A 25498-nucleotide genomic window follows, 5' to 3' on the forward strand; every position below is an offset into this window, starting at 1 on the left:
AAGCCCTCTCTCACCATCTTGTCTACCGCTCCCCTTACTTTGTGTTTTGTGCGTAGGTTTGACTTTTTGTGTGATAAATGTTAGCTCTTTCATGAGCCTCGATCTTGTATACAAAAAAAATTAAAAAATTCACCAAATGTCCGTCTGTCCGTTCGAAGGTACCGCAAAAACGGCTGAACCGATCGCAACTATATTTTTGGTGGGTATTCCTGGGACCCCTTGGAGTAAAATAGGCTATATTGTTTTTCCAATTTTTTTCCCAATTTTCCAATTTTCCAGTTTTTCCAAACACGATGGAATAATATTTACTGATATGAACAGTGATGTGGCTTTTATTGAAATTCTACAATTACTGTTTAGATTTTGATGAGAATTATGAACCTGCCGTGAATGCGGAAGTGATGTGCGGGTGACGGCAGAAACCCAGATGACGGCAATGTGCGGGTTTGATAATATCCCAATACAACCGTCATTCAATCGTAATGTTAAATCGTTCAACGTTAATCGTGTTAATCGTTTTGTTAAAGTATCAATGAATGATTGGAATTGAGTTAATACAATTACGATATTGAATTTGTAATTGTATTCACCCACCCATACGGAACTTCACATTAGGATTTAAATATTTGTTTATGTCACAAATGTTGTTAAAAGTTTATTATATCAATGTATATTTGTGATTGGAGTTATGCTGTTTGAAATATAAAAGGAAATATCGAGTTCAAGTGAATGACAGAATGCCATTATGGTTTCTACTTTCAAAACGTGAATTCGCGGATCGCCATATGCAGATTCGCCATTGACTGGGTATGGAACAAACGTACCTGTTTGTTTGCGAACGGGTACGTTTTTCATCGAAGTCCTTCACGAACTTGCTGTCCATGTCTGACATGTGACTGACGGTGCTACAGGAATGTGGAATTTATTGGTTTCATGCTTTAGCATTCGCCGTTTCTGCATTAACTGTTTGCTTCTGGCCTTCCACCCTTGCGTAGCACGGATACCTCACTAGTATTCACAATGACAGACAGTGCATTTGTGCTTTTAGGACCTCTCTTTATTGAGAAACCCTTCACAAATTCAAGTTTCATGAAAAACATAGGCAGGAGTCTTCTTCTGACAAACAATTTTACAACAAGGGTGTTCTCCCCAGAATCAAACGTCAATGAAACATGGACTTCAGTAAAGATTGTGCAAAAAATGATGTTCCGATTGCCATGGAAAATGCCATTCAAACCTGAAACTCTGGTCACAATCAAAACACTCAAATGGAACTTGGCTGGATACATGGCAAGGACAGAGACAAGAATTACAAACAGGCAACCTAAGGAAGACCCTGAAAGAAGCACGGTGAGATCCAAGATAAGATTGAGAGTTTAACTTATGTTACCAATTGAGATTTTGTCACCAAATTTTCAATAGTTCTCTGTGACGAGAATACGGAGAACCAACTAAATAAATAAATTTTACTTCTTTTTTTTAAAGCTGTCATTTTCTTTAAACTTAGTTTGAGAACACGGATGGGTTTAGCATTTTTAGATTCCTGTTGTCCTTTGGCACCTTTGCAGTCATTGTCCTTTGCAGTCATTGAAGTGGACATTCTGGTGACAGCCAGCTGTATGGTTTTCATCAAGGGGTTCAGGGTGCTGGCTGGTTGTCAGGGGTTACAGATGTTACTCTGAGAAATTTTGCTTCCAAGGTATATGCCCAATGGGCCGTATGCATTTACGATAGCTTTCTCCTTACTGGTACATTGAATACCTTGCCAACTGCTGAGGATTGCTTAAAAGGGGGCTATGTTCAACCCAGTATGGGTAATGCTATGTGAATTTAACAAACTTTATCAGCAAAACTATTCCCACAGTCAGACCACTTTTATGTGAGCATTCCAGCATAGGTTGCACTATGGAAGTTCAAGCTACGTTTAGAAATAAAATCCTTGTCACAAATAGAACATTTGTAAGGATGCTTGAGTTGGTTATCTCCACAGCTGGGATTTAGGAGGTGGGAGGAAGTTCTTCCAGAACTCAAAATCTCCACGTCCTTTTTCGGTGAAGGATTATTATTAATTTGTTTGTGAAAGTTTGAGTTTGTGAAACTTCATTCTCATAGCTTTGTTCCAAGGGCTCATTCTAGAATCCACAGTGAACCTCTGACAGCCTCCACCTTAGGGTGGTGCTCAAAATAATTTTTTTTAAATATTTACTGGGACATGGCTTTATGTTGTTCCGTTTGTTCCACAATGAAAAGACACAAAATATGAAAGCAATCCGATTTTATTTAAGGGTGCCACATCAGCCTTCAAACTAAAGGTGTCTACAAAACTTTTCTATATATGGATCGAAAGCAAAACCAGAAGTTTGTTTTATGAAAATCCACCCTCCACTCACTTTCTTTGTATTCTAGCAAACACAAGTTACAATAGCTGCACAAATAGCACTATATTGCTATGAAAACTCAAATTCAATGATAACAATCCAAATGTTCAGTTCATAAAATGAAGAGACACCATATCACATAATATTAAAAAACCCAAATATAATGAGAAATGTAACTCCTATTTCTGGGCCTGTTTCACCACTGTTGCCTTCTTGGCATCGGGGTACATCTTCCTGTGAGCAGCAACAACTTGGAGCAGAGCTTGCTTTTGCTCTTCATCCTTTGTAAGGAGCTTATTGTAGTCTTGTATCAATGCGACACCCCTTTCTGCCCTGTCGTTCACCACGACTAAGCCACTGGCGGCTTTCTTTGCTTCCTGAAAGCTGGGTTCTTGCTCCCATGAACCAGGATCCTTATCCATACAATCAGTTGGGGTCCCTAGGATGCTGAAGAAATGCTTGGTGTGTTTTGTTATGAGGCCAGCGATTGACAGGGCGGTTCCTCGTTTAATAGCTGGTCTCTTTGGAGAGGGGTTTTCACCGTCATTTTTCAATGCTTCAATCATATTGATCTTGCTTTCTTTGTCAATTCTGGTGTCAAAGAATGCAAATGCCACTAGTACTGGGCTCATGTACCACGTGTGGCGGCCAAGTGCTTTCAAGGCTGCCTGAGCCATCTTCTGATTGATTTGTTCAAACTTTTCCAACTTCTTGAAGAGGTTAATGTCATTCAGGGGAGCCTCAATAGCTTGTGGAGCCCGAAACCAAGCCTGTACATACACAAGGCAGACAAAAATGTTGAAGGCTCGGAGTTCTCTCGCCTCTCGAAGTGTCAAGTGGAACTCTGACCGAAACATGAACACCTGTAGTGAATATAGTGCTTTTGCCATCCATCTGGCTCTGTGCATTGCTCCTGGAGCCATGATCCGGATTCCACGAGGTGGGATTCCTCCCATGTAGATGACAGTCAGTTCTAGGAGTTCACGATAATCATCTCGTGGCTGCTGATCTTTCAAACACACAAGAACGTTTTTGCTTCCAACACAGTGTCTACAGATCCCATTGAAGCCTTCCTCTCTGAGAATTGATCGTGAAGAAACTTCCTGTCCTCGGGGTTGGTGATTATGGCCTCCGAATCTGCATGCCTAAGATCAAACGTCTTCTCCAAGGAGGCCTTGAAGGATGCTTCCTTTTTCTCTTGGGTCGCACCACCCCGCTTTGCACCTTTTTGGAGGCTCCTCCATTCTTCATATAGCCTCTCCAAACGATGGATGCAGTGCTGCTTCGTCGTTGTAGGTAGGTGAGCTTTTTCCCAGAACTTCACAACCTCTTCAATGGTGAGGGTTGCACTCTCCCGGGCAGTGCGATTCTCCTTCTTCAGGTGATGGAAAAACAGGACAAGAGATTGATGCACAGTCGGGAGCTTGGCACCTTTGATGGCATCTCCAGAAGTGGACCCAATGAGATACACATTATCCTGAGCCCGAGTTTTCAATGAAACACTGGTAATAGCACATGCCATATCTACAAAATAAGCAAGAATGTGGGTAAAATCCTGTTAATTCTTACTCCACAGGGTCACTCTCTACAAAAGAGCCACAGTCAATAAGTTAGGCCTACATATTACACACTAAAAAAGCGTACCCCTGACCCCAGGAACCTGTACAAAACATGCATGAAAATTGCCCAGATAGTGATCATAGGAAGTCTCAAAACTGTATGAATAATATATTGTATATATATAATGTATAATGTTCATTTATGTATATTTATTATTTAATGTATATTTACTATATATTTATTTTTAATATTATATTTAATGTATATATATAATTATGTATTTATTTTGTGTATATACAGCCCAAAAAATGGGAATTCCTATTTTTGCATGGGGGAAAATTCATCACTGATGTGGCACCCCTAAATATTATTGGATTCCATTCAAATTTGGTGTGGTTTCCTTTGACACCAAAAGGAACAAAAATAGACCATGTCCCGGAGAACATCTGCATTTTGCTTTTTTGAAGCCCACCCTACTCCACCTGTAGGTTGTTTTTGTCGTGATATTCCCCAGAATACTTTCTAAGTCCTCAGATCGGGTTTTCTTGATCATCCGGATTCCCTGTTGTTCCGACTATCACTGGTACAATTTCAGGTTTCTTAAATTATGAAATCCTCTTAACCTCATTTTTCATATCCTGGTATTTCAGATTTCAGCTCTCCTGTATGGATCTTCATATGTGATTTCAAATGGACTTTTTGAAAGAAACCTGTATCACATATCGAGCATTTGTGGGGTCGGTCTCCTGTATGGATCTTCATATGCGTTTTAAAATTGCCTTTTCGAGAGAAACCTTTATCACATATTGAGCACTTGTGAGGGCGCTCTCCTGTATGGATCATAATATGCGATTTCAAATGGTCTTTTTGAGAGAAACATTTAGCACATATTGAGCATTTGTGGGGTCGCTCTCCTGTATGGATCCTCACATGCAATTTCAAATGGCTGCGATGAGAGAAACCTTTATCACATATCAAGCATTTGTAAGGTCGCTCTCCTGTATGGATCCTCATATGTGATTTCAAGTCGCCTTTTTGAGAGAACCCTTTATCACATATTGAGCATTTGTGGGGTCGCTCTCCTGTATGGATCTTCATATGCAATTTCAAATGGCTGCTATTAGAGAAACCTTTATCACATATCGAGCACTTGTAAGGTCGCTCTCCTGTATGGACCCTCATATGTACTTTCAAACTGCTGTTTTGAGAGAAACCTTTATCACATATCAAGCATTTGTGAGGTCGTTCTCCTGTATGGATCCTCATATGTAATTTCAAGTCACATTTTTGAGAGAAACCTTTTTCACATATCGAACATTTGAGAGGATGCTGTCCTGTATGGATCCTCATATGTGCTTTCAAACTGATGTTATGAGAGAAACCTTTATCACACATCGAGCATTTATGAGGTCGCTCTCCTGTATGGATCCTCATATGTGATTTTAAAATGCTGTTTTGAGAGAAACCTTTATAACATATCAAGCATTTGTAAGGTCGTTCTCCTGTATGGATCCTCATATGTGATTTCAAACTATATTTTCGAGAGAAACCTTTATCACATATTGAGCATTTGAGAGCATGCTCTCCTTTATGGATCCTCCTATGTGATTTCAAACTGCTGTCTTGAGAGAAACCTTTATCACATATCGAGCATTTGTAAGGTCGCTCTCCTGTATGGATCTTCACATGTTTATTCAAATTGCTTTTTGTCAAGAAACCTTTATCACAGACAGAGCACTTGTTTGAGTGTTTTCCATTGTGGATCCTCATGTATATTTTGATGTAATTTGAAACAAAATCCATTCTGCACACATTACACTTGTGATGTATTCGCCTTTCTAGAACCTTTTTGTGTTTGTTTAATTTAATATTAATCTTGGTATTGCGAGGCCCAGATATGCGCCTGTATTTTGTAGAAAGTGAGTCTGGATGTCGTGATTGTTTCTTCAAAAAAGGCTTCTTCTTCTTCACTGTCAAACTGCGACTGGACCTTATTTGTCTCATATTACTTCTGGATTGTTCTACAGAAACAAAGAACACATTTTCTTTTTTTTGTCAAAATCAAAATGCAAAATCTTTAACAATTTCCCAAAAATTATATATTTTCTCCACACAAAAGATCGTATGATAATTTTTTATATTACCACTCACCAGTTGCAAAACAGGAAGCACTTCCGTTTGTCATGTGAATATCATCTGAACCTTCCTTTGCAGAAGCACATTTTGAATCTTCTGTGACAAATGAATCATTGTCGTGTTGTCTGCCTTCCACATTTACAGAATAGACATCACCTGTGTACAAATCAGCATCAGTCTTTTGCAAGGAAATTGGATTGAGAACCATCTTGAGATTTCATAGAACATGTTACGTCATTGAATGTACACTTAAAATAAAAAAAATTAAAATTGGGGCAATACTCCTGGGTGCTCACCTGGTAGAATAAAGCAGTACACTACACTGACTAAAGGTATTTTAAACCGTATCATGGCATTTTAACCAATTTCAATGGACACCAGAAGACAGGACATCATGTACAATCATACCAACGTAATAATAAGACTTTGAACAAACAAACAAAAAAAACATATTTTGGGGGGCAACCTCCATCTTCCCCTCCCCCCATAGACTGCCTTAGATCCCGATTTTTTAAATGCCAGGAACAAACATTGGTACATCATGGGTGATGAACAGAATGTTGTGGTCAAGTTTCATTGAAATAGTGTGTGTAATTTCAGAGGGAAACGCTAATTCCTATTTTGGGGGGGTCAAACTTGGATCCATTTTTACCCCTGGAAGACCCCTTAAACCCTGGTTTTTTTAAAATGCCGTGAACAAGCTATAGTCACAACATAAAAAAATATAATTTGTGTCAAGTTTGGTCAAAATCCCATCCGCCGTTTCAGAGAATAAGTTGCAAGCATTTACGGAGTGACAGACGGACGGACAGACTGACTGACGACGAGCCACCGACACGGAACTTCGTTCCAGGTGAGCTCATAATGAAGTTAAATATTGTTAAAAAGAAAACTTCCAGATGTTAAGAACTATTGAAGCAGTCTTCTACATCACCCTTATTCAACACCTGATTTAACATGTCCAAGTACTGCTAAACTGGAGGTCAATGAAAGTAACAAGAAGGCGATTTGTATTTAACAGTGTTCAAGAGTTAAATTCAATTTACATAAAATAAAGATTGTAAAATTCATTTTTTTTAATTTCTGGAATTTACTGGCATTGCACAGTGTTACGTGGTCCTCCTGGTGACTACCTGGTCTCGGTGACCCCCGGACCGTGAGAGGAACTCTGCCAGAAAGATCTATTATTTATGCGCGTTCGTAACGCAATCCATATGACTTCCAATCAATAAGAAACCCCACACCAAGGATCCGGAATAATCAAGGATATATTCCCCGAGCAATCAACAACCATCAACAATCAGCCATCAATAGTACAAAGATTTAAACTCATCTACAGTAACTCTAAGATGGCCATCTTATACATTCCTCACGTGAGCCCCACTCCCGACTCCCTCCATGGTCAATGTCTCTCTCAATGTCTCCGTACTCCTGTAGTTCGATCTCCGCACGTGGGCGGTTGAACGGACCCTTCCTGACGTGCTTTCACCGGGCACGTCCCGTACCGGGAACAATGGCTGCAGTGCACACCTCCTGGCCAAGCAGGGCAGGTAAAGCAAAGCAGGCAAAGCAACACGCGGCTTGCCCAGCGCGCGCGGCCCAAGGTGCGACCCGTACGCGGCCTTGTAGACGGTGAGGCGAACTGTGCCAGCTGCTTGGTTCCATGCACGAACCCACGGTGACTTGACGTGTCAAAGGGTAGTTACACATCCCGGTAACTCCTCTCGCCAGACGGGCTTTTAAACGCCGATTCTGTTACGTTGCTCAATCGCGATACCGCTCGCGTCCGAGCTCGGCGAGGAAGAAGAAGAATCGTCGCTTCTCCAGGACCTCGTGTCTTTTCTTCTTCCGTTTCCGGTCTCCCTTTTCCCAGAAGGGCTCCTGACCCTTTAATCACAACAACCTTTAATCGACTACACATTGATAAGCAAAGACCTGAATAGTAATTCACATACATTCACATAAATATGTAACAACAGTGTCTATAACATCACTCTCTCTCTAACATGTTACATTAGTTATTTGTGGCTGTAGTTTGTTTCCTTTATGATGTCATTATAAGTAGTAATTCTCCTGTTTGGAATGATTTTCTATTTTGTTTGACTGCCAAGCAGCAGATAGAGTGAAAATATTGTTGCAGACGCGGGGTGGGCATGCATCACGAGTGGGACTTCTCGGACTGTCACCGACTTGTGAACCCGCAGGTCACCGTGTCGTGAATAGGTTCACGGCCCGACGAGATGTTAAGCAACTATTGACACCGCCAGTAGTTGACTGGGTCTTAAACCCCGCCCGGGCATCCTTCACCTAGGTCGGCCCATTATTCATTTACAGACTTGGCATTTAATATGGAATATATTTTTTTTCTTGACTTGGGTTTACTTTCTTAACTCAGTATATCAATCTGGTGAGTTTCTTTTACACTTTGGTGATTTATTTGTTAAAAGAACCATATCTCTGATTGTCTGTCGCAGCAAGAAGTCAACAACAGGATTATATCACAGGTGGCATGGCAAAATGTACGGACAGGTGCATTTGACGATTGGCTTCACAGTCGGGTATACAAGGGTTGTTGCATTCTGTATTAGTGGAAAACAACTGCTGCACGTCTCCAAAAGTTATTGCCGCTTCCTCTGGAGATGGTCCGTCAACTCGACAATACTGTTTGTCATGGAGTGGTGGCTTTACGAAATTACAGCATGAAAGAGCGTGCTATTGCTCGGCAGTATGGCATCACTCAAGGTCAGGTGTCAAAGATCCTGAAACGAAATGCTCAGAGGGGTGTCCCTACTCCAATACCGAGGCCAGGACGTCCCCGCAGAACCACAAGGAGGGATGATCGCCAGCTGCACCGGTTAGTCCGCAATGGCCGTACCAAGTCAGCTAATCGGCTTAGGGCTGGGTGGCAGCAACTGACAAATGTGCCTGTATCCAGAAGGCTAGTCAACCAACGACTGGTTCAAGCAGGCTATCGTACCAGGCGTCCCCTGAGAAAGCCATGCCTGACCAGATAACACCGCCAACGCCGATTGCCGTGGGCCAGAGAGCACCGTCAAAGGCAGCCAGGACACTGGAATCACGTGATCTTCAGTGACGAGTCTAGATTTCTGGTCTATCGTCAAGATGGCCACGTCCGAGTGCGCAGACAAGTGCATGAAGCCTACAACAAAGATTGTATAGTGCCAAGAGTCCAAGCTGGGGGTGGTGGGGTGACCGTTTGGGCTGCTTTTCATGCAGGGGGCAAAACTGACCTGGTCATTCTGAATGGAAACCTGAACCAGTTCAAGTACAGGGCCATTCTGGAAGAAACATTGCTTCCATTTGCTCGTGCAGCCTTTCGAGGAAACATTCTCTTCCAAGATGACAATGCACGGCCTCATCATGCTCGCATGATCCAACAGTTTCTTGCTGACCGTGGTGTAGAGCATATGGATGGGCCTGCCATGTCCCCGGATATGAATCCGATAGAGAACTTGTGGGCAGAATTAACGCGTCAAATCGACCACTTGGACCAGCAGCCGACCTCTGTGCGTGAATTGCAGCAGGCTATTGTCACTGCATGGCAAGCGATTCCTGTCCAAACCTTGGCAAATCTCGTGAACAGCATGCCTCAACGTGTACGTGCTCTCCTGAATGCTCATGGGGGTTACACGAAGTACTGAACTGTAATTTTACTGTCCGTAATCCCAGTCGTAATTTAACTTTTGTTTTTGTTTAAAAAAAAATTTGGCTAATGTGCAAAATAAAGAGATACTTCTGGAAAACGTACAGAAGTTTAACACAGTACTGTCCATGAATTGAGTTCGATATCAGTTAACTTCACTTTCAAGAATCAATTTATTTGTTTCGAAATGTCAAATGTGGTTTTTGTTTCTTTTCAAGGTCACATTAACAAAATCTAGAATAATTTCAACATAATTCCAATGAACTTTTGGTTCTAAGACATCTTGAAAAGTAAGTTCACCCCCACAAAAAAATATTCCATATTAAATGCCAAGTCTGTATATGTTGCATATCTGAGAAAATAGACGAAATGCTTGAAAAAAAAAACAACTAAATTAAATCCACTAAAAATTAAATTTATTTTCAGTAACACAAGCACATGTCATGTCTAAGAGAGTAGGTGCCTGCGCAGTTTGCTGCTTCTGGCAGCCACACCATCAATGATATCCTTAGTGTCAAGTTTGGCCAGGATCCCTTTTTTCCACAGACATCAACATGAACGCCTCAAGATGTTCCTGTGTCATTGTACTTCGCAGACGGCTTTTGATTCTCTTCAAAGCAGAGAAAGACCGTTCACATGCCACTTGTGGCACAGGCAGCGTTGGCAGCAGCTTGTCGGCAAGCCCAATGCTCTTGTCAGCATCAGTGAAGAGGTTCAACTTGAGGAGCACCTTGTAGCAGCAGAGTGGACAGGCTTTACATGACTTACATGTACTTGGCAGAGTCTTCCTGTCCTGTTCAGACTCACTGTCCTCCTGCACTGTATAAGCATCTGCTGCTGATTGTTTCAGTGTTGACCATTGTTCTCCAAGGCTTCGCAGTTCTTTTCGTAGTTGTTCCGCAGTGACACCATCATCGAATCTCAGCAAATGTTTATGCAGCTCTTCCATGGCTCCAGATGGCACTTGATCAAAGTTCCTTGGGTGAAGAAGTGAGAGATCAGCATACAATGTTGATGTTGATGATCTGTCAACCACTGCTCAATGCTGCTCACAATAGGGTCCACTATTCCGTTGTACACTTCAATGCGATACTTCTTTACTGGGTCAGAAGCTGATGTAGCCTCATCTATGGACAGTTCACCATCAATACGTTTGTGCTGTCTTTGCCGTTTTATAGGAAGGGACTCTTCCATGACAGGATTTACATCCATTTCATCCAGCTGGTCATTAGCCCATTGAACAAACATTGCCGCTGCATCATGACAAGCTTGGAAGTCATCCCGTAGCATCTGCATATTCTCTAGCAATTCATCCACCATCCGGTGGACAGTCAGCAGATCCAATTGCACAGTTTGTAGATACTTGGAGAGCGCTGTAGTGCGGGATAATACTTGCAGATATACTTGTGCAGTCAGAATTGTTTCAAACTGCAGGAGACTGGCAATGTATCCCTTCACCTTGGCCTTATCAGCTGCTTGGATCTGGTCAGCAACTAGTATGGCATTAAAAGTAGTGATAACTTCCATGCAAAGAGCTCCAGTTGGGTTGTTGAATGAACCAAAAACGTTCTTCAAGGCGGCATTCTTTGACCACCATCTAGTTTCTCCGATAGTTCCCATTCGTTTCACAGTAGTGGTGTGTCGACTCCAGATGTTCATTCGCTGATAAGATTCCCGAAAGAATCCTGCAATGTCATTCAGTAGTGAGAACAGTGATGCGCTAGTCACCACAACACTTGTAGCTTCGGTCACAACGAGATTTAACACATGTGCGTGGCACCAAACATGGGGAGCTTCCTTTGATAGCAGAGTACTGAAGCCTTTGTAGTGCCCCTGCATGTTTTCTGCACCATCAGTTGAGTTTCCAACACAGTTCTTGAGGCCAAGATTCAGACCTAACAAGACTTCAGAAACAAGTTGCACAAAAGCTTCGCCAGTAGATTCCTCACATTTCACCACACTCACTAATCTTTCTTGGATAGTGCCAGTGCTATCAACATATCTAAGAACAACAGAGCACTGGTCTTGTGTTGAGATGTCTTGAGTGGTATCAATTTCCACAGCAAACATGTCTGTTACTTCTTCAGAAATCCACTGACGTATCTTAACCCCGAGAACTGTGATAACACAATTCACTGTAGTTTTAGACAGCAAAGTTACCAAGGAGCCTCGACCTAGTGAACTCTTTGCCTTCTCATGTTGCTTCTTGCTGTTCTGGACAACGTGAGAGAGATGATCGGCTGTGCAGGCATCATACTTCCGAAGTAGTTTTACAACTTCCAGAAATGTGCCATGGTCGATCTCCTCATTGTCAAGTGTGTATGCTGCTTCGTCATTACTTCCTCTGTAGCTCAGTCCCCTCTTACCAATGAGTTTGACCACATCCACAACTCTTTCCATCACTTGTCGCCTCTTTCTAACCTCATCATGATGGCTACGTGCGAGCAGGTGAGAAACGCTGGACTGTTGTCGATCTACCAGGTATGCTGCAGAGCATCTCAAATGAAAAGAAGGGTGTTCATGTTCTTCAACACGTGTATGTACATGTCGCCAGTCAGTCATTCTCTCGATGAACGTGGACCAGTCTGAGGTACTGGAAAACGCCAAGCACACTGAACAGTGAAGAGAATGATTGTCCTTGTTGTATGACAACCACCATCTGTTTGTACCATCTTTTCGCATGAAACACATCATGACCACTCGGTTGTCAGTTTTTTGATTAGGGTGGTAATTCCAAAACTGCAAACAATCTTCATCTCTGCATGGCTTCTTAAAGTAGTTAATCGAGGGGTATCCCTCCTCTGCAAGTGTAGCAGCTGCAACAGGTACATCTCTCTCAGCTGACCGCACCTGTTCGTGTTCACCAATTTGCACCAATTCTGCCGATTCAGCTGCCAATTGGTCATCTACTGATTCAGCTGCCAATTGACCATCTACCAATTCAGCTGCTGATGGTCCAGCTACCGATTCAGTATCCTTATTCCCATGTTCACTGACTTCACCAGGCCCAGTAAGAAGTACTCTTGAACAGATCCAAAAGGATTCTGCACTTTGAAGCACTATCTGACAGTTTCTTTTTCTTTCGATCACGTTGCTTCTCAGCACCTCCTTTTCTTCTCTTCTGGTTTGCTTTATCCATTGTTGGTTACAGATGCAGATGCTGAAAAAAAAAATTAGCATCGTAAGTCAGTTCGCGACATTGTTGTCAATACTAGATCAGTAGTCAGTACACCTATTTGAACTTACTTGGGCTATCGGCTCAAAATCCTTTTTACTGTTGATTTGGTAGTTTTTACAATGAAGGAAACACGTATCGGGAGTACATACGACATAGCGATTGTGAATGTAACAGCTCTGAGGCGTCTTTCGCTTCGCATCGCAGTGACAGTGAGCACCAACATGGTGGCTGTAAGACTAAAATCTGGCTTAAAACCCCCTCACCTCACAGCCCACAGCCTTCAACCAGACATATTAACATGCTCCTCCCCCTTCATTCCCGTTCTTCAAAGCAAAGCAGTAAACATTGTTGTGTCGCCATTATATATGACGAGCAACGGTACACGCCCTAAGGGCGGGGCTTCGATTTGGAGGCGCGATTTATTTTACCATCCGTTAAATATCACACGCAAGTCATCAAAATCTAAACAGTATTTTTAGAATTTCAATAAAAAAATCACATCACCGTTCATATCGGTAAATATTATTCCATCGTGTTTCAAATCGTGATTAGTGATATCAACTGTACGCTTTTCTTTAGGAAAAAAAATTGAATGATTTTGTACGCTACCTCTTCTTCAGCTTATAACTTCAGGATACACGACATTGCGGATAAAAGTTCCTTTTCTCTCTTTGAAGTTCTTGGCAAACATTTTTATATTGTCACTGCTGCCAACACGATGCCATGGCGTTATTCATAACATTCAGCCATTCATTCATCTAATGATCATTAAACATTATTCTTACGCTCAATAAACGTTCATTAAACGTTCATTAAACGATTACGAAAATAAAAACGAAAAGCATTACGAAATTACGTTCACACAGTCACATCAAACACGACCGTGAACACAAAAGTCACAAACATCGTCACAAACGTTACGTTACGTAATTCAAACTGTGAACACATCGAATATTGGAGAGCCCATTGCGCAAACGATTTGTTTCCTCTGGTACGTGTTACTGGGCGGGTACTGTTGCTAGTAATTATAATGAGGCGTCAGGGGCGACCTTTTGAACTTTTTATATTTAGCGGGGAATCCCCGGGGATGGAGGCAGAAGTTTTCCGTGACAAATATTTTTTCAGCAGTTTTTTTATCCAGCCCAGCGGCCCATTTTTTACTCAGCGGTCCCAGCCCACCGGGCATGGCCCAAATGCCCTATGGCCAGTCCGCCCATGGGCACCGCCAAACCTGGCAACACAATTGATCTCGGCTGGTGATCCTTCCATGGCATGAACAGGTAGGCAGCTTCTCCTTGGGTGCCCAGCGCGTTCAAACAGCAGCAATATTGGTCTGGCGTTCTCGATTTTAATCCGCTTCCTCACTAAATATTCTATACCATGTAATTCCCCTTCTGTGGGAAATTTTGGCGGCACATCCGTAACCTGCCAATTGATTTAAATTTTGCTTTGACATTCGGTGGATTTCCTACAGGAACCCCGACGTGTTCTCCACATCCACTGCTCATGCTGCGGAACCCCGCAGACGTCACACATTACGCGCAGCGCCGTAACCTTCACCACGCCCACTCTCGCACCGTGGTACATCCGGTACATCCCCAAATTAGTCTACTTGCCAGCAATGTGAACCCGGAAATGTTGAGTACCCCAAAGTTTTAAGTTAGAAATGTACAGTATGGGTCCCCAGCACTTAGAAACTGCCGGATGCTAACTTGCATATATTGGGCAATTAGCAAAATTAGCATTAATACCATTAACCCTATCAAACATAAGCCTGGGACACTGAAATTTCTGTTTCGCTCTATTGCTCCACTTTTATTCACAGGTATTAGAGGTAACAAAGGCAAGTACCATACCAAACTAGAATAATATGACTATTGGTAAATAATATCCTCAAAATTAAAACACAAGTATACCCAAAATTATCAGAGCTGAAAAATATGTGCACTAGTTACACAACATAAAACTTCCATCAAGAAAGAGCGTCTTGCACTTCTACTACTCTGCACTGTTATAAAGCATATCCTCATCATAAAACTCATCCTCCTCGTCTTCATCTTCTTCTCCTGACTCTACATTCTTGTCATATTGCTCTTCTTGCTGTGAGTGTGTGAGTGTGTTGCAACATGTACTATCAGAGCCTTTGCGGAAGCAGTAGCTGGTACAGGCCAGGCCTGCAGCTATGCAGCTGCACTTTGCTGTTAAACAGGGCTTTAACCCAGCTTTGCAGCTACCGCTGATCATTTCCAACACGGCAGGAGGAGCAACGGGGCTTGCATCCAGGATGGGCATGATGACTTCCTCTCCCTTCTCGCCTTCCTTCTTATTCCATCCAAACTCTGTTATGTCCACAGCTGGTGGGTCAGGGCAGTCTGCTGCTTTCCAAAGCAGCACCTGTAGATGGGCACCCTGTCCATGGAGGAGAGCGTTGCACTCTGTAGGAGGCAGTGTCTTCAGTGCTGGGGGGGTTTTGCGCTTTCGGTAGATGTCATATCTGGCGACGTTCAGAGATGCCGACTCCCTCTCGTTGTACAGAGCCAGGAAGAAACCACTCACTGCCTCTGTAATCTGTAAATCAGTAGCTCCCTCCTCTCTGATGAAGTGAAGCAGGTCACCAGGTACTATTCTCATGGCCTTGAGTGCGGACACCTTCCCTTTCCCCGTGGGATAGGAGGTGGTGTCACACCCGGAGAGAGCATGCATAGCCAGGATGGAGCGACACTGCTCACCGAGATTCTCTACTGTCGAATTGATGTTGAGAATAGTGCCATCCCATCTCTCCATCTGCAGGTTACATGTGATACCCACCTTGCAGCACCAATAGACCATGAGTACGAAAACATCAGTGTCGTCGCTGAGAATGCGGACAGTTTCAGCTCTGCGACTGGCTGCATCCAACATGTATGAGATGAGGGAGACGTCAGCCTCGTCATGAGTGACAATACTGTCTGCTTTGCTGACCATCTTGATGTGATCTCCTATGCTGTGTGTGCACAGGAGCTCACCCAGTCTCCGTTTGTTTGTCTTGTTCTTCATCACTTTGTCGCGGCTAGGTAGAGGGGTTGTCAGTGAGAGTCGGTACTCTGTTGAGCTCTCCCCAGCTCTTCTCTGCCTCTCGTGGTCTTTGGCAGAGACTTGCTCATACCGGTCAAAGATGACAAATGTTTCAGTGATGTAGCGATTAAGCCGGCGCCCCATGCTGGCTGCGAGGTCAGCCACAGTGCCTGACGATGGCCACACCACGTGGTAGATGAGCTGCGATGCATCAACGAGTACAACATGTGGTGGGTGGGGATTGGGGGCAAGGATTCCAAGATGCTGGACGATCACAGACTTGTTACCCTTCCTGAGGCATCCATACTCATTGATGATGGATGCAGGGACCGGGCCGAGCTCGTAGTCAAAGAGGGCAGAGAGCTCCATTCTTCTCTTGCGCCCCACCACCAGCAGCCGAGCAAACAACGCCTCAAGGTCACATATGATCTTCGCATTGATCTTCACTCTTTTTTTTGGTGAATGTCATTGTCACCACCTTATTTGAGATGGGCGCATGAAATCTCTCAGGAAGTGATGAAGAGAACAGTGTGCTCATGTCCTGTCCGATCTTCAATGCATCTTGCACATTCACCTTTTCATCTGCCACCTGGCCATTTATGATATGGTGGAGGGTCGCGGTCTCTATGGTGAGTGGATGGGAGTTTTCCTGTAGCATTCAAATGGAGCAATAGAGCGAAACAGAAATTTCAGTGTCCCAGGCCTATGTTTGATAGGGTTAATGCTATTAATGCTAATTTTGCTAATTGCCCAACATATGCAAGTTAGCATCCGGCAGTTTCTAAGTGCTGGGGACCCATACTGTACATTTCTAACTGAAAACGTTGGGGTACTCAACATTTCTGGGTTCACAAGAGGGCTCTATAGGCTTGGCAAGTAGATTAAAATCACCTCGCGGGCCAGCGCACACAACTTGCACACACCGACCATCTCACGATCTCTCACACACCATTTATTCACACAATCCACTCCACAGTCAATCTCACTCCATGACAGTTTACACACTACTTTACATTGAGTCTTCCGGCGGAGATCCCGCAGCTGAATTTGCCATTCTTGCCGGGTGCACCATTTGTGCCGCGCACACTCATCCACACACCATTCCTTGGGAAAAAATTTTTAAATCATCCGCATCCGGGCGTTTTGCCCGACACGGACTGTTAGCACATAGTGACAGCAAGGCCTTAAAATGTGACCTCCCTTGGACCGGTACGGATTACACAAATGTTCTTTTTAAATCTCCAACGTGCAGGGCCAGAACATCCCAGCATTTAAAATACTAGGGCGTGCCCGTACGTGGGTGCAAAAAAACATGCGTGCAAACAACAACAACAAAAAAAAACTTTGAAACCACGTGGCAGTAACGACCACAGAACCCCCCCCCCCCCCTCTATTTACATGAAATGGTTTGGTCCATTCGCAAAGCCAAAGCGAACGGCTTGCGAGTACGGTAGAACCCCCCCCCCCCCTCTATTTACATGAAATGGTTTGGTCCATTCGCAAAGCCAAAGCGAACGGCTTGCGAGTACGGTGACCATACCTTGGGAACCACTGGTCCGATTAATTTCAAACCTTGAAAAGGCACATCCTCGGGTCCCCAGCAATATACCTGGCAAGTTTCAAGTATATCGGACCCGTGGTTGTCGAGAAACAGCGGTCACAGACACACAGACATACATACAGAGATTACTGGAATTATAGATAGATTTCCCGTTCGGTAACCTCACCCTTCCTTATTCAAGCTAACAGTTGCCTCCGTCTGAGTCGGTGCAAGAGCCGTACTCTCGCTCGTTCATGCACTCCACTCTGCACGCACGCGGCACACACTCCATTACACTGATACTCGGCACTCCAAGGTACCCCGGGTTCTTTACTCCACCCAAGCTCGGCACACACCCTTTCACACCATGAATTTGCTCCACCTCACACAGCTACACCGCGTCATGGTCACTTTGATCACTCATATTCTCTCCACCTGCACCTGCCATGTGTTATCCCCATCTTTACACATTGTTTCTGCACATTCCACGATCTCCTCCTTAACATTCTTTGCCCTCTCCCTTGTCTCTAATCATTCTTCTTTGCCTTTATCCATTTCATTTCATTTTTAACTCACCTGGAACGAAGTTCAGGTGAGCTTATGCGATGGCGTGTTGTCAGTCCGTCAGTCCGTCCATAAACACTTGTAACTTCTCCGAAACTGCTGAAGGGATTGTGACCAAACTTGGCACAAATGGTGTTTGTTATGTTGTGACTAAAGTTTGTTCACGGCATTAAAAAAATGAAAATATACTTCAAAAAAATGTCGGGGTTTAAGGGGGTTTACTGCAGTCAAAGAGGATCCAGGTTTGACCCCCCAAAATAAGAATTTGCTTTTCCTCTGAAACTACACAAACTATTTCGATGAAACTTCCCCACAACCTTCATACCCCATGATGTACCGAAGTTTGTTCACGGCACTATGAAAATCGAATTCTAAGGTGGACTGTGGGGGTCAAAGTTGGTCCAGGTTTGACCACCCAAAATAGGTATTTGCATTCTTCTCAGAAACCACAAACACACTTTTTAAATGAAACTTCACCACAACCTTCATCACCATTGATGTCCTAATGTTTGTACAAGGCATGAGAAAAATTGGGGTCTGAGGAGGCATATGGAGGAAAATTAAATTATAAATTAAATTATAAATTTAAAATTGGGGTTGGGGGAGGGTGGAGTTGCCCCCCAAAATCGGTATTTTTTTTTTGTTTGTTTGTTTAAAGTCTTATGATTTTGTTAGTATGATTCTACATGCTGCCCCGTCTTCTAGCAACCATTGCAATTGGTTTAAAATTCCTTTAGTCAGTGTAGTTTACTGTTTCTTCCACCCAGTGTGCACCAGGAGTATTGCCACTATGTTTAAAAATCACTTATCATTATTATTTCCCACTTTGCCTCCTTTAGTTCTTCTTCTAATATTACTTTCGAGTCTTCCATTCTTTCTTTCATTTCCCGTTCTTTTGTCTCTATCATTCATCCCATTTCTTCTATCTTATGTGTTAGTTCATCATGGCCCATTTTACATTCTTTCTTATTTGCCCTTCTGAGCTGCCCTTAGATCCTGTATTTCTTCTTATTTGCTCATTCAGTTCTTTATGCCCCCCGCAAGTCCTTTTTCCCCTGTTTAAGTCCATTCACCTTTCCTTTAATCCCATTTATCTCCTCCATCATTCTTGTCTTACCTGCCCCCATCTCGTTCCGGACACCATCCACACGCTCACTCACCTTTCCCCATACAGCCTCGAGTGTTGCGGTTATCTCATTGCCCATAGCCTTCATATCAGCCTTTACCTCTGCCTGCCCCACATGCATGTCATGCCATATGCCAGCCACCTTGTCCATCCTCCATTTTCATCATCATCCGTGCCATTAGTTGACCAATCAACAACATCAACTGGTCACTGCCCGACTGCGATGGCAATGGCGACCCACTATTCCATGCCATTAGCGCTGCCTTTTCAGGGGCTGGTGAGGGTTGGGTCCTCAATTGCTATGGGCACCTCTAGTGCTACCACTCCTGGTCCTTATCCGACAATGTCACATTCATATACAGCTTCCTGAGCCATTGGCTCCTCCATATCCTCCTCAAGTATGCCCACCAGGTCCTGCTCACCTTGGCTTGACAAAGCTGTATAATTATTTTAAGCACAATTTCACCCTACACTCCTTACAATTTTTGCGGTGCCGCTGATATCGCCCCAGATTCGATTCTCACTCCTGATGTCATTTGTTCCGGACGTAGAGTTCTCGCTCTTTTACAAACGTGTTTCCTTTTGGTGCCAAACGGTTTGGAGGTGCCAATTGGGGTACGTACTCTCAATACACATCCATATTTATTCCTTTATAGCACACTATTGAGATATTGCCTGCTCCAAAGCCTTTAAAGCCACTCGAGGTGGGGCCGACACAAAGGCAAGTATAGATATTAGACATTAGACAGAAAGGAGGAGGCTGTTGACATTCCTCTTGAATCGAGGTAGGTTGAGATAGAGGGGAAAGCAGGATGCAGGTAAGCTGTTCCAGATTAATGTATTGTGGGGAAAAATAAACAGAAGAATACCTTATAGTCTTACTCCTAGGGACAGATATAGTGTATGGATGGGAAGAAACTGCCAGAAGTGTTGAGCGACTGAAAGAATGCTCGAGTGGAACAACCTGATAGACCCTCAGAGCAAATGGAAATATCTGTCGATAAATATCTGTATAAATATCTGTAAATATCTGTAGAAGCAAATGAGTGGCAGATTGAGAGAGGTTCCAGGGACGATTCCAACTCCTGTCCCACCAGAATGGCAGATCGCTGCTGGATTCTATCAAGAAGTGAAAGGTGACAGGCGAGCGCACCAGCCCAAATATGGCAATGATACTCCATGACAGGACGGACAGTGGCCTTGTATAGATGGAGCATAGCAGCTTAAGAAAGGTATAGCCGAGCACGAAACAACCTGTCAAGGTGCTGTATGAATACTTATGTCAATGTGATATTTCAGTTTTTTCTTTTTAATAAATTTGTAAAACTTTCTAAAATCCTGTTTTCTCTTTGTTATTATGGGGTATTGAGTGTAAATTGATGAGGGCAAAAATGAATTTAAACGATTTCAGCTTTGGGCTGTAACATAACAAAATGTGAAAAAAGTGAAGGGGTCTGAAAACTTTCTGAATGCACTGCACAACATAAAATAATGGAAGCAGGAGACAAGAGGGATAGAGAGAGAGAAGCACACAAGCAACAGAAGAGCAGGGACATCGGGAGATCTGTGGAAGGGAGAGGGATTGGGTTGGGAGGGTGGGGATGGAGGAGGAGGCAGGAGTGCTTAAAAAAAAATGGACACGATTAGGACTTTCAGGAGAGATGTCGGAATTTGAAAAGGTTGGGTCTGGGGTAAATTAATGTGGGTATAAAAGATCAAGGTCTTGGATGGGGGAGGATAAGAGATGGTGGTGAACAGCTGTTATGAAGACCTGGAGGGAAGAGTGGGATTGAAGAGAGTGTGGGAATTTGTTCCAAAGGCAGGAGAAAAGGGGAATAAAAGAGTGAAGGTGAGTCGAGAGTCTTGAATTAGGCCGTTTCACCAGAAGAGGGTTGCTGGCAGATATTGTGCGTCCTGAAGGAATATTTGGGGGACAGAGCACAGACAAAGCAGAAAGAGCTAGGCCGGAGAGGAGTCGGTAGAATACAGCAAGACCACCAACCTGCCTGCGGTGAGAGTGTGAAAGGTCCTCTGAATCAGCTTCATCGCGGGAGATACCAATGATTCTCAAAACTTTGTTTTCTACAGTGTGAAGCCGGGCGAGGTGTGAGGCAGGAGCACCAGACCAGAGGGGAGAGCAGTATTCCATAGAGCTGCGGATGAAAGCCTTGTATGTGGTGAGGAGCTCAGGTGTGCCAAGGAAGGACTTCGCACGACGGAGGATGCCCAGTCGGCGCCTGGCTTTGGAGGCCAGATTTGAAATGTGGTTTTCCCAGGAAAGATCGTGGCAAATAGTGAGACCCAAAAGCTTGAGTGACAGAACTTCTTGGAGAGGATTATTCAGAAAGTGGATGGGAGGGTTTTCCAGTCGGTCTTTTCGGAGAGACATCGTAAGAGTGTGAGATTTATCAGGATTGAAAGACATGTTCCATTTGTTTGCCCAGTCTGTGATTTTGTCCAGGTCTGCAGAGAGTGAGGAGGCTGCAGACTGCCGATCTGAGGGATGAGGAATGGAGCGACAGAGAGTAGAGTCGTCAGCAAAGAGATAGAGAGGATTTTCAGGAGAGTCAGAGAGATCATTGATGAAGACCAGAAAAAGCACAGGGCCCAGAACACTACCTTAGGGAACTCCAGACTGAACAGGAAGAGGAGATGAGAGAAACCCATTCATGGCCACACGTTGACTATGACCAGAGAGGAAGTCTGACAGCCATGCATGGAGATTTCCATGGATACCAAAGGAGGAGAGTTTGGTGAGCAGGGCAGGGTGCCAGACCATATCGAAGGCACGTGAAATGTCAAGGGAGACGGCTCTAATTTCCTGTTTGGCGTTGAGGACCTCCATCCATTGTTGAGAAAGCAGAAGCAGCATGTCCAGAGTAGAGTGACCAGGTCTGAAACCAAATTGATGATCAGAGATCAAGCCATTGGAGAAGAGGAAAGATTTCATATCTGAAGCGATGATGGATTCCATGACTTTGCTGATAATTGGGAGAAGGCTGATTGGTCTGTAGTTGCTGGGATCTGTTTTTGCATCTTTTTTGTGCAAAGCGGTGATGTTGGCTGATTTCCAAGCAGATGGCAGATGACCTTGAGCAAAAGAGAGGGTGAAGAGAACAGAAAGAGGGAGTGAAAGAGCGGAAGCACATGATTTTAGGACCCGTGGGCTGATGCCGTCAGGACCAGTTGCAGAATCAGAGTCGAGGGTTGACAGAAACTTTTCCACCTTGTCAGGAGGAAAGGACACAGAGTCCAGGAGCAGCTGGGTACGACTGGGTGCGGTGGCTACAGAGAGGGATGGGTTTGGGACACAAGATTTAGAGGCAAACACAGAGTTGAGGCATTCAGCTTTTTCACGTTCGGAGTCAGCCGTTAAGCCGTTTGAGGTGAGGGAGGGGATGGAGGGGGAACAAACACCAGAAACAGATTTGACCAGATGCCACCAGGATTTGGAAGAGGGAGACAGATAAGAGAGTTTGGTCTTGAGAACGGTGAGATATTGTTTCCTGGCTCTCCTGAGGGTGGACACACACTTGATTCGGGCTTTGTGAAAGGAAATGAGATTTCCTTCCGTTGGATTTGCTTTCCAGGAGACGAAAGCAAGTTGTTTCAGGGCAACAGCCTCACCACAAGATTCCGTGTACCATGGACGGGAGGAAGGGTATGACAACTGAAGACGAGATGGGATAAATCTGTGCAAGAGAGAGAGCAATTTACTTTGAAAGAATTCCCAGGATGAGTTGATGTCAGAGGCGGTAGAGATGGGAGACCAGTCCAGATGATTGATGGCTGCTTGAAGACCGTGCCAGTTGGCCTGAGTGAAATGCCAGACTCGTCGACACTGAGGAGGCTCTCTGAGAATGGTCAGAGAGATGTCCACTTTGACAAGCACATGATCAGATGAGCCGATTGGAGCAGAAGAAGAGCAGCAGACATTTTCAGGGAAGTTTGTCATAACCAAATCCAGAAGAGAAGATGCTCCGTTGACTGAGATCTGGGTCGGGAAATTGACAGATTGTGTCAGTCCCAGTGAATTGCAGAAGTCCTTTGCTGAAGAGCCATGGCTGGTGAGAGAGGTACCCACACCCAGCCAACTGGCATGGTGACAATTGAAATCACCACATATGAGGAAGAGAGAGTTGGGATGGGTAGATAGAAGTTGGTCCATATTATCAGACAGCGAGATGTAGATGGAGTCATCGCTGTTTGGTGGACGGTACAACACACATATGAACAAAAGGTGGGAGCGAAGGGGAAGCTGTAGCCAAAGGTATTCCTGGGGGTGAGGTGGAGAGAGGGCAGTGGAGGGCGAGTGAGGAAGAGAGTTTTTTATAAAGATAGCAACCCCACCTCCAGGACGAGGCTCAGGTCTATCATACCGGAGGAGGGAGTAACCTGGGAGAGATACCAAGGCATCAGAGACATCATGAAGGAGGAAAGTTTTTGTTAAGCAGATCACATCTGGTTTGTCAGAAGCAACCTGTATGGAGAGATCAGTCAGGTTTGAGCGAAGGCCCCGGATGTTTGAGGTCCATACTGTTAATGAAGAGGAAGGGGGAGCATCGGGTCCAGAACAGGGGGGGAGGGGTAGGGTAAGATGTGGAAGAGGAGGAAGAGGGAGGGAGAGCTGTTGAAGGTGTGTCAGAGATTTCAGAGATTTCAGAATAGCTTGGAGAAAGGGAAGAATGGGGCAGACAAAAGGTTTGATGGAGATTGGGTGAGGCACAGTGAGGTGTTATTTGAGGAGGGGGAAGAGCGAGGCAGAAGGTTGGGGGAGATGAAGGTGGAAGTTGGAAGGGGGAAGAAGCAGGGAGGATGCTTTGAGGAGGAGGGGTGAGAGGGGAGTCTAGGAGGGGAGGAGCGAGGGAGAGTCTCGGAGGGGAGGGGTGTGGGGGGAGTTTAGGAGGGAGGGGAGGGAAGGGGCAAGGGGGGAGATTTGAAAGGGATGGGTGATGGGGAGGATTTGGAGGAGAGGGGTGAGATTGGATTTTGAAAAGTGTACGATTCATGGGAAACGAACATTTTTTGCAAAATGAGTTTGAGACCTTCGAGTCAAAAATACGTTTGAAGACACTGAAGGAGGGGTGGAGTTCTGGATAGTTTCGGGAATGTAGAAAGGAGGAACTGTAAGAGATGGTAATATATATATATTTTGGAATGAATAGCTTTGCTGAGCAAGACGAAAGCATCCTTTTGTTGGAAAAGAAGAAAAGGGTGTTATAATATATGAGAGAAAATAGTTGTTCAGGGGAGAGATTATACATTTCTAACCACGTGATCGCGTGATCGCGAACGAAGAACGAACGAACAAAAAAGAACAGCAAATAAACGAATAAGACCTGGGAAGGAAATATTTTTTGGGGTTTTTTTTTTTTTTTTGAGTAGAGATATTAAACAAGGAGGTATGGGGTGAACGACTGGGACGAAACAGAGAAAGAAAATAATTGCAGCGCATTCAACGAATCGCTAAGAGAAAAACAAAACCACAAGGTCGGAGACGGTACCGGTAGCCAAGCCTACGAGTACTAGGCCTCAGAATACTCGATACGCATTAACCAACGATTGTGTATACATGTACGAAAAATTAGCACCGAAAATTTTCCAAAAGATACGCTACAGGTACATACACCGAAAGATAGATACAGTCTCGACAAAAACACAATTGAGAAAGATCACTTAGCTTCGAAAGCGTGATCGCATGGAACAGCTTCGAAAAAACGTGACCTCGCTGTGATCTCGCGAGATCTCTTTTCAAAAGAGATCTGCTCAAATGTCCAGCGCGTTCCTTTTATATCCTCCCCGGTGACGTCAGCCTTGGCGCGCCACTAACCAGCGCATTCCACCGAACCTCCTTCTTAGTTGCTATGCAAGTTTGTGATGCAACCGGCAGCAGCCATCATTGGCGGTGTCCTGGCCTATTTTCCTGTCCGTTTTCTTCCAAAGTCATTGTCAGGGTAGGGAATAATTTAATTAATGTGTGTGCTAAAGGGCCTAGCTAAGTGTTTAAATGAGTGCATTGCCATAAGGGACAAAGGTTTGATTACCAGGTGTGACACACACACAGGGGTTTATCTTAATCCCTAAATTATCTAACACCCGAACATCCTGGTATGTTCACAGGTATACTCTTACCCGACAATCCGCCTAATAACAGTATCAATTCCTCTCTAGTCATAGTCAACATGTGGCCCTGAATGGGTTTCTCTCATCTCCTCTTCCTCTTAAGGCTGGAGTTCCCCAAGGCAGTGTTCTGGGCCCTGTGCTTTTTCTGGTCTTCATCAATGATCTCTCTTACTCT

General features: G+C 44.1%; 1 protein-coding gene across 4 annotated transcripts in view; it reads right to left on the reverse strand.

The window, feature by feature from the left end:
- Positions 1 to 1035: 1035 nt before the first annotated feature.
- Positions 1036 to 25498, reverse strand: part of LOC144889666 (uncharacterized) — a 59110-nt gene continuing 34647 nt past the window's right edge. For 2 of the 4 annotated variants that reach the window (XM_078770776.1, XM_078770777.1), the window contains exons 4-5: positions 6090 to 6230; positions 1036 to 3902 (exon numbers count right to left, since the gene is read on the reverse strand). In XM_078770776.1, the coding sequence (XP_078626902.1) occupies positions 3391 to 3902; positions 6090 to 6230 (653 nt within the window). In that variant the 3' untranslated portion in view covers positions 1036 to 3390. Of the gene's footprint in view, positions 5960 to 6089; positions 6231 to 25498 lie in introns of all 4 variants that reach the window. The other 2 variants (XM_078770774.1, XM_078770775.1) reach the window with 2 other exon arrangements.

The sequence above is a fragment of the Myxine glutinosa genome, chromosome 1 (genome assembly GCF_964187855.1).
Source record: "Myxine glutinosa chromosome 1, kmMyxGlut1.1, whole genome shotgun sequence".
NCBI lineage: Eukaryota > Metazoa > Chordata > Myxini > Myxiniformes > Myxinidae > Myxine > Myxine glutinosa.